General features: G+C 40.6%; 1 protein-coding gene across 1 annotated transcript in view; it reads left to right on the forward strand.

The window, feature by feature from the left end:
* The window catches only part of LOC311128780 (T-cell-specific surface glycoprotein CD28-like), a gene marked incomplete at its 5' end in the record, with an annotated part of 42,614 nt that extends 24,902 nt beyond the window's left edge, over positions 1–17,712 (forward strand). Inside the window, 3 exons of the mRNA XM_084161022.1 lie at positions 13,928–14,254; positions 14,499–14,665; positions 16,973–17,712. Coding sequence (XP_084017148.1) covers positions 13,928–14,254; positions 14,499–14,665; positions 16,973–17,080 — 602 coding nt within the window. The 3' untranslated portion in view covers positions 17,081–17,712. The remainder of the gene's footprint in view (positions 1–13,927; positions 14,255–14,498; positions 14,666–16,972) is intronic.
* Positions 17,713–20,443: the final 2,731 nt, after the last annotated feature.

The raw sequence follows: 20,443 nt of genomic DNA on the forward strand, positions 1-20,443 counted from the left end.
ATGACAGACAAAATGAGGAAAAAAATTCCAGAAAATCACATTGTAGGATTTTTTATGAATTTATTTGCAAATTATGGTGAAAAATAAGTATTTGGTCAATAACAAAAGTTTCTCAATACTTTGTTATATACCCTTTGTTGGCAATGACACAGGTCAAACGTTTTCTGTAAGTCTTCACAAGGTTTTCACACACTGTTGCTGTTATTTTGGCCCATTCCACCATGCAGATCTTCTCTAGAGCAGTGATGTTTTGGGGCTGTCGCTGGGCAACACGGACTTTCAACTCCCTCCAAAGATTTTCTATGGGGTTGAGATCTGGAGACTGGCTAGACCACCCCAGGACCTTGAAATGCTTCTTACGAAGCCACTCCTTCGTTGCCCGGGCGGTGTGTTTGGGATCATTGTCATGCTGAAAGACCCAGCCACGTTTCATCTTCAATGCCCTTGCTGATGGAAGGAGGTTTTCACTCAAAATCTCACGATACATGGCCCCATTCATTCTTTCCTTTACACGGATCAGTCGTCCTGGTCCCTTTGCAGAAAAACAGCCCCAAAGCATGATGTTTCCACCCCCATGCTTCACAGTAGGTATGGTGTTTTTTGGATCCAACTCAGCATTCTTTGTCCTCCAAACACGATGAGTTGAGTTTTTTCCAAAAAGTTCTATTTTGGTTTCATCTGACCATATGACATTCTCCCAATCCTCTTCTGGATCATCCAAATGCACTCTAGCAAACTTCAGACTGGCCTGGACATGTACTGGCTTAAGCAGGGGGACACGTCTGGCACTGCAGGATTTGAGTCCCTGGCGGCGTAGTGTGTTACTGATGGTAGGCTTTGTTACTTTGGTCCCAGCTCTCTGCAGGTCATTCACTAGGTCCCCCCGTGTGGTTCTGGGATTTTTGCTCACCGTTCTTGTGATCATTTTGACCCCACGGGGTGAGATCTTGCGTGGAGCCCCAGATCAAGGGAGATTATCAGTGGTCTTGTATGTCTTCCATTTCCTAATAATTGCTCCCACAGTTGATTTCTTCAAACCAAGCTGCTTACCTATTGCAGATTCAGTCTTCCCAGCCTGGTGCAGGTCTACAATTTTGTTTCTGGTGTCCTTTGACAGCTCTTTGGTCTTGGCCATAGTGGAGTTTGGAGTGTGACTGTTTGAGGTTGTGGACAGGTGTCTTTTATACTGATAACAAGTTCAAACAGGTGCCATTAATACAGGTAACGAGTGGAGGACAGAGGAGCCTCTTAAAGAAGAAGTTACAGGTCTGTGAGAGCCAGAAATCTTCCTTGTTTGTAGGTGACCAAATACTTATTTTCCACCATAATTTGCAAATAAATTCATTAAAAATCCTACAATGTGATTTTCTGGATTTTTTTTTCTCAATTTGTCTATCATAGTTGACGTGTACCTATGATGAAAATTACAGGCCTCTCTCATCTTTTTAAGTGGGAGAACTTGCACAATGGGAGAACTTGCACAATTGACTAAATACTTTTTTTCCCCACTGTATCTACCCACAAGATGGGCGATGTTTGTGCAATGTCCACATGTAGCCTGTAACCTGTAAGGATATTTAGTTCTGGGATTATGTCCACATGTAGCCTGTAACATGTAAGGATATTCGTTCTGGGATTATGTCCACATGTAGCCTGTAACCTGTAAGGATATTTAGTTCTGGGATTATGTCCACATGTAGCCTGTAACCTGTAAGGATATTTAGTTCTGGGATTATGTCCACATGTAGCCTGTAACCTGTAAGGATATTTAGTTCTGGGATTATGTCCACATGTAGCCTGTAACCTGTAAGGATATTTAGTTCTGGGATTATGTCCACATGTAGCCTGTAACCTGTAAGGATATTTAGTTCTGGGATTATGTCCACATGTAGCCTGTAACCTGTAATGATATTTAGTTCTGGGATTATGTCCTCATGTAGCCTACACCTGTAAGGATATTTAGTTCTGGGATTATGTCCACATGTAGACTACACCTGTAAGGATATTAGTTCTGGGATTATGTCCACATGTAGCCTACACCTGTAATGATATTTAGTTCTGGGATTATGTCCACATGTAGACTACACCTGTAAGGATATTAGTTCTGGGATTATGTCCACATGTAGTCTACACCTGTAATGATATTTAGTTCTGGGATTATGTCCACATGTAGCCTACACCTGTAAGGATATTTAGTTCTGGGATTATGTCCACATGTAGCCTACACCTGTAAGGATATTAGTTCTGGGATTATGTCCACATGTAGCCTACACCTGTAATGATATTTAGTTCTGGGATTATGTCCACATGTAGCCTACACCTGTAATGATATTTAGTTCTGGGATTATGTCCACATGTAGCCTGTAACCTGTAAGGATAGTCGTTCTGGGATTATGTCCACATGCAGCCTGTAACCTGTAATGATATTTAGTTCTGGGATTATGTCCACATGTAGCCTATAACCTGTAAGGATATTTAGTTCTGGGATTATGTCCACATGTAGCCTGTAACCTGTAAGGATATTTAGTTCTGGGATTATGTCCACATGTAGCCTGTAACCTGTAAGGATATTTAGTTCTGGGATTATGTCCACATGTAGCCTGTAACCTGTAAGGATATTCGTTCTGGGATTATGTCCACATGTAGCCTGTAACCTGTAAGGATATTCGTTCTGGGATTATGTCCACATGTAGCCTGTAACCTGTAAGGATATTTAGTTCTGGGATTATTTCCACATGTAGCCTACACCTGTAGGGATATTTAGTTTGGGGATTATGTCCACATGTAGCCTACACCTGTAAGGATATTTAGTTCTGGGATTATGTCCACATGTAGCCTACACCTGTAAGGATATTTAGCTCTGGGATTATGTCCACATATAGCCTGTAACCTGTAATGATATTTAGTTCTGGGATTATGTCCACATGTAGCCTACACCTGTAAGGATATTAGTAGTTCTGGGATTATGTCCACATGTAGCCTACACCTGTAAGGATATTTAGTTCTGGGATTATGTCCACATGTATCCTGTAATGGATATTAAGTTCTGGGATTATGTCCACATGTAGCCTACACCTGTAATGCTATTTAGTTCTGGGATTATGTCCACATGTAGCCTACACCTGTAAGGATATTTAGTTCTGGGATTATGTCCACATGTAGCCTACACCTGTAAGGATATTTAGTTCTGGGATTATGTCCACATGTAGCCTACACCTGTAATGCTATTTAGTTCTGGGATTATGTCCACATGTAGCCTACACCTGTAAGGATATTTAGTTCTGGGATTATGTCCACATGTAGCCTACACCTGTAAGGATATTTAGTTCTGGGATTATGTCCACATGTAGCCTGTAACCTGTAAGGATATTTAGTTCTGGGATTATGTCCACATGTAGCCTACACCTGTAAGGATATTTAGTTCTGGGATTATGTCCACATGTAGCCTACACCTGTAAGGATATGAGTAGTTCTGGGATTATGTCCACATGTAGCCTACACCTGTAATGATATTTAGTTCTGGGATTATGTCCACATGTAGCCTGTAACCTGTAAGGATATTTAGTTCTGGGATTATGTCCACATGTAGCCTGTAACCTGTAAGGATATTTAGTTCTGGGATTATGTCCACATGTAGCCTGTAACCTGTAAGGATATTCGTTCTGGGATTATGTCCACATGTAGCCTGTAACCTGTAAGGATATTCGTTCTGGGATTATGTCCACATGTAGCCTGTAACCTGTAAGGATATTTAGTTCTGGGATTATGTCCACATGTAGCCTACACCTGTAGGGATATTTAGTTTGGGGATTATGTCCACATGTAGCCTACACCTGTAAGGATATTTAGTTCTGGGATTATGTCCACATGTAGCCTACACCTGTAAGGATATTTAGCTCTGGGATTATGTCCACATATAGCCTGTAACCTGTAATGATATTTAGTTCTGGGATTATGTCCACATGTAGTCTACACCTGTAAGGATATTAGTAGTTCTGGGATTATGTCCACATGTATCCTACACCTGTAAGGATATTTAGTTCTGGGATTATGTCCACATGTATCCTGTAATGGATATTTAGTTCTGGGATTATGTCCACATGTAGCCTACACCTGTAATGCTATTTAGTTCTGGGATTATGTCCACATGTAGCCTACACCTGTAAGGATATTTAGTTCTGGGATTATGTCCACATGTAGCCTACACCTGTAAGGATATTTAGTTCTGGGATTATGTCCACATGTAGGCTACACCTGTAATGCTATTTAGTTCTGGGATTATGTCCACATGTAGCCTACACCTGTAAGGATATTTAGTTCTGGGATTATGTCCACATGTAGCCTACACCTGTAAGGATATTTAGTTCTGGGATTATGTCCACATGTAGCCTGTAACCTGTAAGGATATTTAGTTCTGGGATTATGTCCACATGTAGCCTACACCTGTAAGGATATTTAGTTCTGGGATTATGTCCACATGTAGCCTACACCTGTAAGGATATGAGTAGTTCTGGGATTATGTCCACATGTAGCCTACACCTGTAATGATATTTAGTTCTGGGATTATGTCCACATGTAGCCTGTAACCTGTAAGGATAGTCGTTCTGGGATTATGTCCACATGCAGCCTGTAACCTGTAATGATATTTAGTTCTGGGATTATGTCCACATGTAGCCTATAACCTGTAAGGATATTTAGTTCTGGGATTATGTCCACATGTAGCCTGTAACCTGTAAGGATATTTAGTTCTGGGATTATGTCCACATGTAGCCTGTAACCTGTAAGGATATTTAGTTCTGGGATTATGTCCACATGTAGCCTGTAACCTGTAAGGATATTCGTTCTGGGATTATGTCCACATGTAGCCTGTAACCTGTAAGGATATTCGTTCTGGGATTATGTCCACATGTAGCCTGTAACCTGTAAGGATATTTAGTTCTGGGATTATGTCCACATGTAGCCTACACCTGTAGGGATATTTAGTTTGGGGATTATGTCCACATGTAGCCTACACCTGTAAGGATATTTAGTTCTGGGATTATGTCCACATGTAGCCTACACCTGTAAGGATATTTAGCTCTGGGATTATGTCCACATATAGCCTGTAACCTGTAATGATATTTAGTTCTGGGATTATGTCCACATGTAGCCTACACCTGTAAGGATATTAGTAGTTCTGGGATTATGTCCACATGTAGCCTACACCTGTAAGGATATTTAGTTCTGGGATTATGTCCACATGTATCCTGTAATGGATATTTAGTTCTGGGATTATGTCCACATGTAGCCTACACCTGTAATGCTATTTAGTTCTGGGATTATGTCCACATGTAGCCTACACCTGTAAGGATATTTAGTTCTGGGATTATGTCCACATGTAGCCTACACCTGTAAGGATATTTAGTTCTGGGATTATGTCCACATATAGCCTACACCTGTAATGCTATTTAGTTCTGGGATTATGTCCACATGTAGCCTACACCTGTAAGGATATTTAGTTCTGGGATTATGTCCACATGTAGCCTACACCTGTAAGGATATTTAGTTCTGGGATTATGTCCACATGTAGCCTGTAACCTGTAAGGATATTTATTTCTGGGATTATGTCCACATGTAGCCTACACCTGTAAGGATATTTAGTTCTGGGATTATGTCCACATGTAGCCTACACCTGTAAGGATATGAGTAGTTCTGGGATTATGTCCACATGTAGCCTACACCTGTAATGATATTTAGTTCAGGGATTATGTCCACATGTAGCCTACACCTGTAGGGATATTAGTAGTTCTGGGAATATGTCCACATGTAGCCTACACCTGTAATGATATTTAGTTCTGGGATTATGTCCACATGTAGCCTGTAACCTGTAATGATATTTAGTTCTGGGATTATGTCCACATGTAGCCTACACCTGTAGGGATATTAGTAGTTCTGGGATTATGTCCACATGTAGCCTACACCTGTAAGGATATTAGTTCTGGGATTATGTCCACATGTAGCCTACACCTGTAATGATATTTAGTTCTGGGATTATGTCCACATGTAGCCTACACCTGTAATGATATTTAGTTCTGGGATTATGTCCACATGTAGCCTATAACCTGTAAGGATATTTAGTTCTGGGATTATGTCCACATGTAGCCTGTAACCTGTAAGGATATTTAGTTCTGGGATTATGTCCACATGTAGCCTGTAACCTGTAAGGATATTTAGTTCTGGGATTATGTCCACATGTAGCCTGTAACCTGTAAGGATATTCATTCTGGGATTATGTCCACATGTAGCCTGTAACCTGTAAGGATATTCGTTCTGGGATTATGTCCACATGTAGCCTGTAACCTGTAAGGATATTTAGTTCTGGGATTATGTCCACATGTAGCCTACACCTGTAGGGATATTTAGTTTGGGGATTATGTCCACATGTAGCCTACACCTGTAAGGATATTTAGTTCTGGGATTATGTCCACATGTAGCCTACACCTGTAAGGATATTAGTAGTTCTGGGATTATGTCCACATGTAGCCTACACCTGTAAGGATATTTAGTTCTGGGATTATGTCCACATGTATCCTGTAATGGATATTTATTTCTGGGATTATGTCCACATGTAGCCTACACCTGTAATGCTATTTAGTTCTGGGATTATGTCCACATGTAGCCTACACCTGTAAGGATATTTAGTTCTGGGATTATGTCCACATGTAGCCTACACCTGTAAGGATATTTAGTTCTGGGATTATGTCCACATGTAGCCTACACCTGTAATGCTATTTAGTTCTGGGATTATGTCCACATGTAGCCTACACCTGTAAGGATATTTAGTTCTGGGATTATGTCCACATGTAGCCTACACCTGTAAGGATATTTAGTTCTGGGATTATGTCCACATGTAGCCTGTAACCTGTAAGGACATTTAGTTCTGGGATTATGTCCACATGTAGCCTACACCTGTAAGGATATTTAGTTCTGGGATTATGTCCACATGTAGCCTACACCTGTAAGGATATGAGTAGTTCTGGGATTATGTCCACATGTAGCCTACACCTGTAATGATATTTAGTTCAGGGATTATGTCCACATGTAGCCTACACCTGTAGGGATATTAGTAGTTCTGGGAATATGTCCACATGTAGCCTACACCTGTAAGGATATTTAGTTCTGGGATTATGTCCACATGTAGCCTGTAACCTGTAATGATATTTAGTTCTGGGATTATGTCCACATGTAGCCTGTAACCTGTAATGATATTTAGTTCTGGGATTATGTCCACATGTAGCCTACACCTGTAGGGATATTAGTAGTTCTGGGATTATGTCCACATGTAGCCTACACCTGTAAGGATATTAGTTCTGGGATTATGTCCACATGTATTCTACACCTGTAATGACATTTAGTTCTGGGATTATGTCCACATGTAGCCTACACCTGTAATGATATTTAGTTCTGGGATTATGTCCACATGTAGCCTGTAACCTGTAAGGATAGTCGTTCTGGGATTATGTCCACATGCAGCCTGTAACCTGTAATGATATTTAGTTCTGGGATTATGTCCACATGTAGCCTATAACCTGTAAGGATATTTAGTTCTGGGATTATGTCCACATGTAGCCTGTAACCTGTAAGGATATTTAGTTCTGGGATTATGTCCATATGTAGCCTGTAACCTGTAAGGATATTTAGTTCTGGGATTATGTCAACATGTAGCCTGTAACCTGTAAGGATATTCGTTCTGGGATTATGTCCACATGTAGCCTGTAACCTGTAAGGATATTCGTTCTGGGATTATGTCCACATGTAGCCTGTAACCTGTAAGGATATTTAGTTCTGGGATTATGTCCACATGTAGCCTACACCTGTAGGGATATTTAGTTTGGGGATTATGTCCACATGTAGCCTACACCTGTAAGGATATTTAGTTCTGGGATTATGTCCACATGTAGCCTACACCTGTAAGGATATTTAGCTCTGGGATTATGTCCACATATAGCCTGTAACCTGTAATGATATTTAGTTCTGGGATTATGTCCACATGTAGCCTACACCTGTAAGGATATTAGTAGTTCTGGGATTATGTCCACATGTAGCCTACACCTGTAAGGATATTTAGTTCTGGGATTATGTCCACATGTATCCTGTAATGGATATTTAGTTCTGGGATTATGTCCACATGTAGCCTACACCTGTAATGCTATTTAGTTCTGGGATTATGTCCACATGTAGCCTACACCTGTAAGGATATTTAGTTCTGGGATTATGTCCACATGTAGCCTACACCTGTAAGGATATTTAGTTCTGGGATTATGTCCACATGTAGCCTACACCTGTAATGCTATTTAGTTCTGGGATTATGTCCACATGTAGCCTACACCTGTAAGGATATTTAGTTCTGGGATTATGTCCACATGTAGCCTACACCTGTAAGGATATGAGTATTTCTGGGATTATGTCCACATGTAGCCTACACCTGTAATGATATTTAGTTCAGGGATTATGTCCACATGTAGCCTACACCTGTAGGGATATTAGTAGTTCTGGGAATATGTCCACATGTAGCCTACACCTGTAAGGATATTTAGTTCTGGGATTATGTCCACATGTAGCCTGTAACCTGTAATGATATTTAGTTCTGGGATTATGTCCACATGTAGCCTGTAACCTGTAATGATATTTAGTTCTGGGATTATGTCCACATGTAGCCTACACCTGTAGGGATATTAGTAGTTCTGGGATTATGTCCACATATAGCCTACACCTGTAAGGATATTTAGTTCTGGGATTATGTCCACATGTAGCCTACACCTGTAAGGATATTTAGTTCTGGGATTATGTCCACATGTAGCCTACACCTGTAATGCTATTTAGTTCTGGGATTATGTCCACATGTAGCCTACACCTGTAAGGATATTTAGTTCTGGGATTATGTCCACATGTAGCCTGTAACCTGTAAGGATATTTAGTTCTGGGATTATGTCCACATGTAGCCTACACCTGTAATGATATTTAGTTCAGGGATTATGTCCACATGTAGCCTACACCTGTAGGGATATTAGTAGTTCTGGGAATATGTCCACATGTAGCCTACACCTGTAAGGATATTTAGTTCTGGGATTATGTCCACATGTAGCCTGTAACCTGTAATGATATTTAGTTCTGGGATTATGTCCACATGTAGCCTGTAACCTGTAATGATATTTAGTTCTGGGATTATGTCCACATGTAGCCTACACCTGTAGGGATATTAGTAGTTCTGGGATTATGTCCACATATAGCCTACACCTGTAAGGATATTTAGTTCTGGGATTATGTCCACATGTAGCCTGTAACCTGTAATGATATTTAGTTCTGGGATTATGTCCACATGTAGCCTGTAACCTGTAATGATATTTAGTTCTGGGATTATGTTACATGTATCCTGTAACCTGTAAGGATATTAGTAGTTCTGGGATTATATCCACATGTAGCCTACAATTGTAAGGATATTTAGTTCTGGGATTATGTCCACATGTAGCGTACACCTGTAGGGATATTAGTTCTGGGATTTTTCCCCAGGGAAAGATCTAACAGCGGACATAAGGAGAGATGAGACAAAACTAGCCAGTTATAGAACATTGTCTTGTAGTAGAGCTGAGCTGACTGAAGATCCTCGGCATTCAACTCGCAGTAGTTGATATTGTTTCCATGGTAACATGTATTTACATGATATGATACAACTTGAAACTAAGTTGCAAGCTACTTTTGTAGCACGGTGTCGTACAGTGAGTGTTTTATGAAACATTCCAGACACAGTTCTTGCCATCACTGACTTGACAGAGAAATGCTAGCTAGCTGCTATCAACTTGGCCTACACAGAACTGAATTAGCTGACCATCAAATACCAATAAAGTATACTTAAATATACAAAAAATTCAAATAATATACTTCAAATAAAGCATGTACTTTTCTATTATACAGTGCATTTGGAAAGTATTCAGACCCCTTGACCTTTTCCACATTTTGTTACGTTACAGCCTTATTCTAAAATGGATTAAATTATTTTTTGTCCTCATCAATCTACACACAATACTCCATAATGACAAAGCAAAAACTGTTTTTTAGAAATGTTAGCAAATGTATTAAAAATAAAACACAGAAATACCTTATTTACATAAGTATTCAGACCGTTTAATATGAGACTTGAAATTGAGCGCAGGTGCATCCTGTTTCCATTGATCATCCTTGAGATGTTTCTACAACTTGATTGGAGTCCACCTGTGGTAAATGAAATTGATTGGACATGATTTGGAAAGGCACACACCTGTCTATATAAGGTCCCACAGTTGACGGTGCATGTCAGAGCAAAAACCAAGCCATGAGGTTGAAGGAATTGTCCATTGAGCTCCAAGACAGGATTGTGTCGAGGCACAGATCTGGGGAAGGGTACCAAAAAATGGAAGCATTGAAGGTCCCCAAGAACACAGTGGCCTCCATCATTCTTAAATGGAAGAAGGTTGGAACCATCAAGACTCTTCTAGAGCTGGCCGCCCGGCCAAACTGAGCAATCACGGGAGAAGGGCCTTGGTCAGAGAGGTAACCAAGAACCAGATGGTCACCAAGACAGAGCTTCAGAGTTCCTCTGTGGAGATGGGAGAACCTTCCAGAAGGACAACCATCTCTGCAGCACTCCACCAATCAGGCCTTTATGGTAGAGTGGCCAGATGGAAGCCATTCCTCAGTAAAAGGCACATGACAGCCTGCTTGGATTTTGCCAAAAGGCACCTAAAGACTCTCAGACCATGAGAAATAGATTCTCTGGTCTGATGAAACCAAGATTGAACTCTTTGGCATGAATGCCAAGCGTCATGTCTGGAGGAAACCTGGCACCATCCCTACGGTGAAGCATGGTGGTGGCAGCATCATGCTGTGGGGATGTTTTTCATTAGCAGGGACTGGGAGACTAGTCAGGATCAAGGGAAAGATGAACGGAGCAAAGTACAGAGAGATCCTTGATTGAAACCTGCTCCAGAGCGATCAGGACCTCAGACTGGGGCGAAGGTTCACCTTCCAACAGGACAATGACCCTAAACACACAGCCAAGACAACACAGGAGTGGCTTCATGACAAGTCTCTAAATGTCCTTGAGTGGCCCAGCCAGAGCCCGGACATGAACCTGATCGAACATCTCTGGAAAGATCTGAAAATAGCTGTGCAGCGACGCTATCCATCCAACCTGACAGAGCTTGAGAGGACCTGCAGAGAAGAATGGGAGAAACTCCTTAAATACAGGTGTGCCAAGCTTGTAGAGTCATACCTAAGAAGACTCGAGGCTGTAATCGCTGCCAAAGGTGCTTCAACAAAGTACTGAGTAAAGGGTCTGAATACTTATGTAAATGAGATGTGTCCATGGTTTTTTATTTATACATTTGGTAACATTTCTAAAAACCTGTGTTTTGCTTTGTCATTATGGGGTATTATGTGTAGATTGATGAGGGGAAAAACAATTTAATTCATTTTAGAATAAGGCTGTAACGTAACAAAATATAGAAAAAGTGAAGGGGTCTGAGTATTTTCTGAATGCACTGTATCTTAAGTATGCCATCATTACACTTCAACACACATATTTTTGTATGTTTTTTCAGTCTTTCAGTATGTATATATATATATATATATATATATATATATATATATATATATGTATATATATATGTGTGTTCACACTTAAACATACTCATTAAAACCTCAATGTCAATACGCTTTCATTACAATTTAGTACATTCATTCAAAATACACTTGGAGTTGTTTTTTAGTAGAAGGATAGATTTTTTTTTTATTAAATTCTACTCGTGAGTTATCAAGTACACTATAAGTATAGTTTCAGTGCCAATAATGAGTTTTGAAGTACTTTCTGAATTCATGCAGAGAATGGTGACAATGATTGTCTATTCCACAGCTGAGGAACATGCTTCCTGACAGTATACTTTTTTTCATATCTCAAGAAAATATACTTAAGTATACTTTCCAAAAAGTATATTTAACTTAAAATGTCCATAACATTTATTAGAAGCATACTTTCAAAAACGCATGTGCAGAAAAAATAGCATATAACCAGCATCCTTTTCTGCAGCTGAAGTTTTGATTTATAATATAGTTCCTCATGTTTATCTTGTTCAAATATTTTGTTCATTTTCCAACTGAATAATGTTTTAGTTACACATTTTATTGAAATGTACATTTATCACCGTAATGTGAACAACTCAAGTGTGAAATGCGATTGGTGCACAGTTATCAAAAATGTTACTTGTAAATTGTTGCTCCAACCACGACTGCTTTCTAAATAGCGTGTTAACATTGGCTGAGAAGATGCCTTGGTCAATGAAGATAACATACACATGGCAATTTGTAGTACAATAGCTAATGTGGTTAATGAGTAGAAGTGTATTTGTAAAAGTAAACTTGAAACACATTATAAATATATATAAATACACTATTTGTAAATAAATTCATGAATTCTAATACCATTTTAGCATACTTTTAATATACATTAAATGTACTTGATGTGTATTGAAAGTATATTTGTTTTGCGCATTATTTAATATACTTAAGTACAAAAAACTATTTCAATATACTTAAATTGTATTAAAATACAAATGAAATTGACATTAAATGTATAAAAAAAAATCTAATTTAGATCATTTTAAATATGCTTAAGTATATTTTTCACGGTCATACTTAAATATATTAAAATCAATTAATTAAATATGATTTAAGTGTATTTATATATAAGCATTTTCCACTTGGGTTTAGATATACTGGTAAAGTAACCAGGTTTTTTTTATTTAACTAGGGAAGTCAGTTAGGAACAAATTCTTATTTACAATGACGGCCTACACCGGCCAAACCCGGACGACGCAGGGCCAATTATGCGCCGCCCTATGGGACTCCCAATCACGGCCGGTTGTGATACAGCCTGGAATCGAACCAGGGGGTCTGTAGTGACGCCTCAAGCACTGAGATGCAGTGCCTTAGACCGCTGCGCCAGTAGCTAGCTAGTTAATGAAGCAACATCACTGAACAAGGTGTAAATTACCCGTGACATGGTTTATGAACAGAGCCTAAAAATTAAATTTTTGATTTAAAAAATCTACCAGCCACTAGGAATTCTAACCAGCCAATACATTTATTCGCCATAATAACACTCTCAAAATCACACTTGAATAGAAAAACAACCAATTGTATCTTCTAATACCACAACAGGAGACCACTTTTGAGGTCTATGGAAGAAAAGGAAAAAATAGGGTATAGTTGCCCTTTAATTTAAATTGCAGACCTCAAGAGACTGGTGTTTGGCAGGCTGAGTTTCTGTAGTGCATGCACAATCAGGGGCGGACTTAGTGATTTGGAGGTCCGTCTCGCAGCGGATTCTTCAGCTGTTTGCGATTCCACTCCGTTGTGGACGTCCCCATTGAAGTCGCTCTTATCCAGAGCGATTTACAGTTAGTGAGTGCATACATTATTTTATTTTTTTTCATACTGGCCCCCCGTGGGAAATGAACCCACAACCCTGGCGTTGCAAAGGCCATGCTCTACCAACTGAGCTACATCCCTGCCGGCCATTCTCTCCCCTACCCCGGACAAATTGTGCGCCGCCCCATGGGTCTCCCGGGTCGCAGCCGGCTACGACAGAGCCTGGATTCAAACCAGGATCTCTAGTGGCACAGCTAGCACTGCGATGCAGTGCCTTAGACCACTGCACCACTCGGGAGACTATGCATAACATCCGCAACATAACAGAGTGCTTATGGGCAACTAGGCTTAATGCTAGTGGTTGTTGAAGTGCTAGCTAGGCTAACGCCTTGTACACCAGAAGTATATTAATTTCCAATGAAACGCTGCGTTTGCCTTGCAGCATTACTTAACCCACCCTGACCCACCATCCTGTTTCCCCATACAGACAGACCTCTGTCCATCCAGCGTGTGTCTCTGCAGAGCAGAGTGTCCATCTCCTGCCCTAACATGTCAGGGGAGGAGCTGAGGTTCCACCTGTCTGTGAACCAGTGCCTCGTTCACACCACACTGCTCCAGAGGAACCAGAGCCACACCAGAACCAACCAACCAGACACCTGGGCCCAGTTCTTTCTAGTTGACCAAAATCTGAACCAGAACTTGACCAACCGCTATGTGTTCACGGTCAACAGCACAGGCGTGTACACCTGCAGAGCAGAAAGGATGTGGTCTCCGCCTTATCAAGAGGACTCTGTTCACACTCTATTGATTGAAGGTAAGGGACCGTCTACAAAGCAGTTGCACTGCACAAAGATCTGTTTGTGCTCTTGCTATCTCGATCGCTGTCATTGGCAATGAGTGACAGGGAGTTGGCATGATAGCACAAACAGTTTGAAAATGAAAGTGACATGGTCATGGTACACAACGTCCCTGGTGAAGCCTGGTTGTGGCTGGGCTGTGAAGTGGATGAATTATGGCTTCTTATTACTGGTTTCGAGTACGTTCTGATTGGTTCACAGAGAAGCAGTGTCTGACACACCGAGATCCACTGGCCAATCAAGATCAAGATCTGCTGGCCAACCAGAATTGTACAGAGGTTCCTAAACACCTCCCACTGTGTCCATTATTGGTGGGATGTGGGGCTCTCTACAGCATCATCATCACCATCATCACCATCGTCATCTGGGTCAGTACTCATTTCATTTCATGTTATTAAGGAAGGCAGGGGGAAACAGCAGCAGAGCTCCATATTTTTTGTTGTTGCAGAAGGTACGGTTGTTTAGCTATCGAGAAGAGGTGTCCTGGGAGTCTGGTCACTCTGTTTAGTACTCTAGCCAGGAAACTCAGCAGCCATTTTGTTTTCCAGGGAGTTCAGGGAGTCCTGGGATCTATAAAAAAAAAATGCTTTTAGTTTAGTTTTATTTTAATATACAGTGGGGAGAACAAGTATTTGATACACTGCCAATTTTGCAGGTTTTCCTACTTACAAAGCATGTAGAGGTCTGTAATTTTTATCATAGGTACACTTCAACTGTGAGAGACGGAATCTTAAACAAAAATCCAGAAAATCACATTGTATGATTTTTAAGTAATTAATTTGCATTTTATTGCATGACATAAGTATTTGATCACCTACCAACCAGTAAGAATTCCGGCTCTCACAGACCTGTTAGTTTTTTTTTAAGAAGCCCTCCTGTTCTCCACTCATTACCTGCATTAACTGCACCTGTTTGAACTCGTTACCTGTATAAAAGACACCTGTCCACACACTCAATCAAACAGACTCCAACCTCTCCAAAATTACAGACCTCTACATGCTTTGTATTATATAAATATTTTTAATATGGAGTTTAAGGGAGGTGATACAGTGCCTTGCAAAAGTATTCATCCCCCTTGGCGTTTTTCCTATTTTGTTGCATTACAACCTGTAATTTAAATGGATTTTTATTTGGATTTCATTTAATGGACATACACAAAATAGTCCAAATTGGTGAAGTGAAATTCAAAAAAATTAATAACGGAAAAGTGGTGCGTGCATATGTATTCACCACCTTTGCTATGAAGCCCCTAAATAAGATCTGGTGCAACCAATTACCTTCAGAAGTCACATAATTAGTTAAATAAAGTCCACCTGTGTGCAATCTAAGTGTCACATGATCTCAGTATATATACACCTGTTCTGAAAGGCCCCAGAGTCTGCAACACCACTAAGCAAGGGGCACCACCAAGCAACCAGGCACCATGAAGACCAAGTATCTCTCCAAACAGGTCAGGGACAAAGTTGTGGAGAAGTACAGATCAGGGTTGGGTTATAAAAAAATATTCGAAAATTTGAACATCCCACAGAGCACCATTAAATCCATTATTAAAAAATTGAAAGAATATGGCACCACAACAAATCTGCCAAGAGAGGGCCGCCCACCAAAACTCACGGACCAGGCAAGGAGGGCATTAATCAGAGAGGCAACAAAGAGACCAAAGATTACCCTGAAGGAGCTGCAAAGCTCCAGAGCAGAGATTGGAGTATCTGTCCATAGGACCACTTTAAGCCATACACTCCACAGAGCTGGGCTTTATGGAAGAGTGGCCAGAAAAACGCCATTGCTTAAAGAAAAAAATAAGCAAACACGTTTGGTGTTCACCAAAAGGCATGTGGTAGACTCCCCAAACATATGGAAGAAGGTACTCTGGTCAGATTAGACTAAAATTGATATTTTTGGCCATCAAGGAAAATGCTATGTCTGGCGTAAACCCAACACCTCTCATCACCCCGAGAACACCATCCCCACAGTGAATCATGGTGGTGGCAGCATCATGCTGTGGGGATGTTATTCATCGGCAGGGACTGGAAAACTGGTCAGAATTGAAGGAATGATGGATGGCGCTAAATACAGGGAAATTCTTTTGGGAAACATGTTTCAGTCTTCCAGAGATTTGAGACTGTGATGGAGGTTCACCTTCCAGCAGGACAATGACCCTAAGCATACTGCTAAAGCAACACTCGAGTGGTTTAAGGGGAAACATTTAAACTGGTAGGCATGTTGTGTAAATCAAATGATACAAAAAAAAATGTACGCCCCCCCCCAAAAAAAAAAAAAATTTTTAATTCCAGGTTATAAGGTAACAAAATAGGAGAAATGCCAAGGGGGGGTGAATACTTTCGCAAGCCAATGTATGTTGTGTTCCTTTTTGATTTTTGATTCTTGTTGTGTCCTTATTTTACATGATGTTGTATTACACCCTGGTCTCCATGGTGACCCACCCTGTATAAATAAAATTCACGTTCACAGGGCTCCCTTGTAAATGAGACCCTGGTCTCCATGGTGACCCACCCTGTAGAAATAAAAGCATGACATAGTGACTGTCTAAAAACAACATGTTGTATCATTCTAACACAATCCTGACCAATGACTGACCTATCGTACACATCCTACATCCCATCATTGTCCCACATCTTCTGATGTGCTGATATGTTATATTTATTTTTCCTCAGAGGAAACTGAAGAAGGAAGTGTCTGAAAGGAGTGACTACGTGAACATTAAGCCTGGAGAGAAGACAGGGCCTAAGAGAATCCACCATCCAGTCACCAGGAGATTCTGATTCTGGCCTTCCTATGGATGTGTACCCTATTCTCTATGGGAAAAATATCATCTCCCAAAAATGCTAACCTCCCCTGTTATTGTAATGGTGAGAGGTTAGCATGTGTTGGGGGTATGAAATATAATCCTAACCTCCCCTGTTATTGTAATGGTGAGAGGTTAGGATGTGTTGGGGGTATGATATAAAATGCTAACCTCCCCTGTTATTGTAATGGTGAGAGGTTAGCATGTGTTGGGGGTATGAAATATAATCCTAACCTCCCCTGTTATTGTAATGGTGAGAGGTTAGCATGTGTTGGGGGTATGATATAAAATGCTAACCTCCCCTGTTATTGTAATGGTGAGAGGTTAGCATGTCTTGGTGGTATGATATAAAATGCTAACCTCCCCTGTTATTGTAATGGTGAGAGGTTAGCATGTCTTGGGGGTATGATATAAAATGCTAACCTCCCCTGTTATTGTAATGGTGAGAGGTTAGCATGTCTTGGGGGTATGGTATTTGTGCGTCTGTAACTTTCTCACTCATCATTATTCACAATTCATTCAGGATTATCCGTAACCATGGTAGCATCCACATTAATGTAGAAGTGTTTAGAAACATATTATATTCTTATTTACAATAAAAGTGACTCCAAAATGACACAATACATTATTTACCATTCATTTCTATTGGCCACAAAATAATCAAATCAAATCTTATTTGCCACATGCGCCAAATACAACAGGTGTAGACATTACAGCGAAATGCGTACTTAACCAACAATGCAGTTTTTAAGAAAATAAAAAGTGTTAAGTAAAAAATAGATTAGTAAAAATTTATAATTAATAATAATAATAATAACATTAATAATTAAAGAGCAGCAGTAAATAAAATAACAGTAGGGAGGCTATATACAGGGGGTACCGGTACAGAGTCAATATACAGGCTATATACAGGGGGTACCGGTACCGAGTCAATATACAGGCTATATACAGCTATATACAGGGGGTACCGGTACCAAGTCAATATACAGGCTATATACAGCTATATAGAGGGGGTACCGGTACCGAGTCAATATACAGCTATATACAGCTATATACAGGGGGTACCGGTACAGAGTCAATATACAGGCTATATACAGCTATATACAGGGGTACCGGTACCGAGTCAATATACAGGCTATATACAGGCTATATACAGGGGGTACCGGTACCGAGTCAATATACAGGCTATATACAGCTATATACAGGGGGTACCGGTACCAAGTCAATATACAGGCTATATACAGCTATATACAGGGGTACCGGTACAGAGTCAATATACAGGCTATATACAGGCTATATACAGGGGGTACCGGTACAGAGTCAATATACAGGCTATATACAGGCTATATACAGGGGGTACCGGTACCGAGTCAATATACAGGCTATATACAGGCTATATACAGCTATATACAGGGGGTACCGGTACAGAGTCAATATACAGGCTATATACAGCTATATACAGGGGGTACCGGTACCAAGTCAATATACAGGCTATATACAGGCTATATACAGGTGGTACCGGTACAGAGTCAATATACAGGCTATATACAGCTATATACAGGGGGTACCGGTACCAAGTCAATATACAGGCTATATACAGCTATATACAGGGGGTACCAGTACAGAGTCAATATACAGGCTATATACAGGCTATATACAGGGGGTACCGGTACCGAGTCAATATACAGGCTATATACAGGCTATATACAGGGGGTACCGGTACCGAGTCAATATACAGGCTATATACAGGCTATATACAGCTATATACAGGGGGTACCGGTACAGAGTCAATATACAGGCTATATACAGCTATATACAGGGGGTACCGGTACCGAGTCAATATACAGGCTATATACAGGGGGTACCGGTACAGAGTCAATATACAGGCTATATACAGCTATATACAGGGGGTACCGGTACAGAGTCAATATACAGGCTATATACAGCTATATACAGGGGGTACCGGTACCGAGTCAATATACAGGCTATATACAGGCTATATACAGCTATATACAGGGGGTACCGGTACAGAGTCAATATACAGGCTATATACAGCTATATACAGGGGGTACCGGTACAGAGTCAATATACAGGCTATATACAGCTATATACAGGGGGTACCGGTACAGAGTCAATATACAGGATATATACAGCTATATACAGGGGGTACCGGTACCGAGTCAATATACAGGCTATATACAGCTATATACAGGGGGTACCGGTACAGAGTCAATATACAGGCTATATACAGGGGGTACCGGTACAGAGTCAATATACAGGCTATATACAGGCTATATACAGGGGGTACCGGTACAGAGTCAATATACAGGCTATATACAGGGGGTACTGGTACAGAGTCAATATACAGGCTATATACAGCTATATACAGGGGGTACCGGTACAGAGTCAATATACAGGCTATATACAGGCTATATACAGGGGGGACCGGTACAGAGTCAATATACAGGCTATATACAGGGGGTACTGGTACAGAGTCAATATACAGGCTATATACAGCTATATACAGGGGGTACCGGTACAGAGTCAATATACAGGCTATATACAGGCTATATACAGCTATATACAGGGGGTACCGGTACAGAGTCAATATACAGGCTATATACAGCTATATACAGGGGGTACCGGTACAGAGTCAATATACAGGCTATATACAGCTATATACAGGGGGTACCAGTACAGAGTCTATATACAGGCTATATACAGGCTATATACAGGGGGGACCGGTACAGAGTCAATATACAGGCTATATACAGCTATATACAGGGGGTACCGGTACAGAGTCAATATACAGGCTATATACAGGGGGTACCGGTACCGAGTCAATATACAGGCTATATACAGCTATATACAGGGGGTACCGGTACAGAGTCAATATACAGGCTATATACAGGCTATATACAGGGGGTACCGGTACCGAGTCAATATACAGGCTATATACAGGCTATATACAGGGGGTACCGGTACAGAGTCAATATACAGGCTATATACAGCTATATACAGCTATATACAGGGGGTACCGGTACAGAGTCAATATACAGGGGCTATATACAGCTATATACAGGGGGTACCAGTACAGAGTCAATATACAGGCTATATACAGGGGGTACCGGTACCGAGTCAATATACAGGCTATATACAGCTATATACAGGGGGTACCGGTACAGAGTCAATATACAGGCTATATACAGGCTATATACAGGGGGGACCGGAACAGAGTCAATATACAGGCTATATACAGCTATATACAGGGGGTACCAGTACAGAGTCAATATACAGGCTATATACAGCTATATACAGGGGGTACCGGTACAGAGTCAAT

This window comes from Coregonus lavaretus (assembly GCF_964263955.1).
Source record: "Coregonus lavaretus genome assembly, chromosome: 5".
NCBI lineage: Eukaryota > Metazoa > Chordata > Actinopteri > Salmoniformes > Salmonidae > Coregonus > Coregonus lavaretus.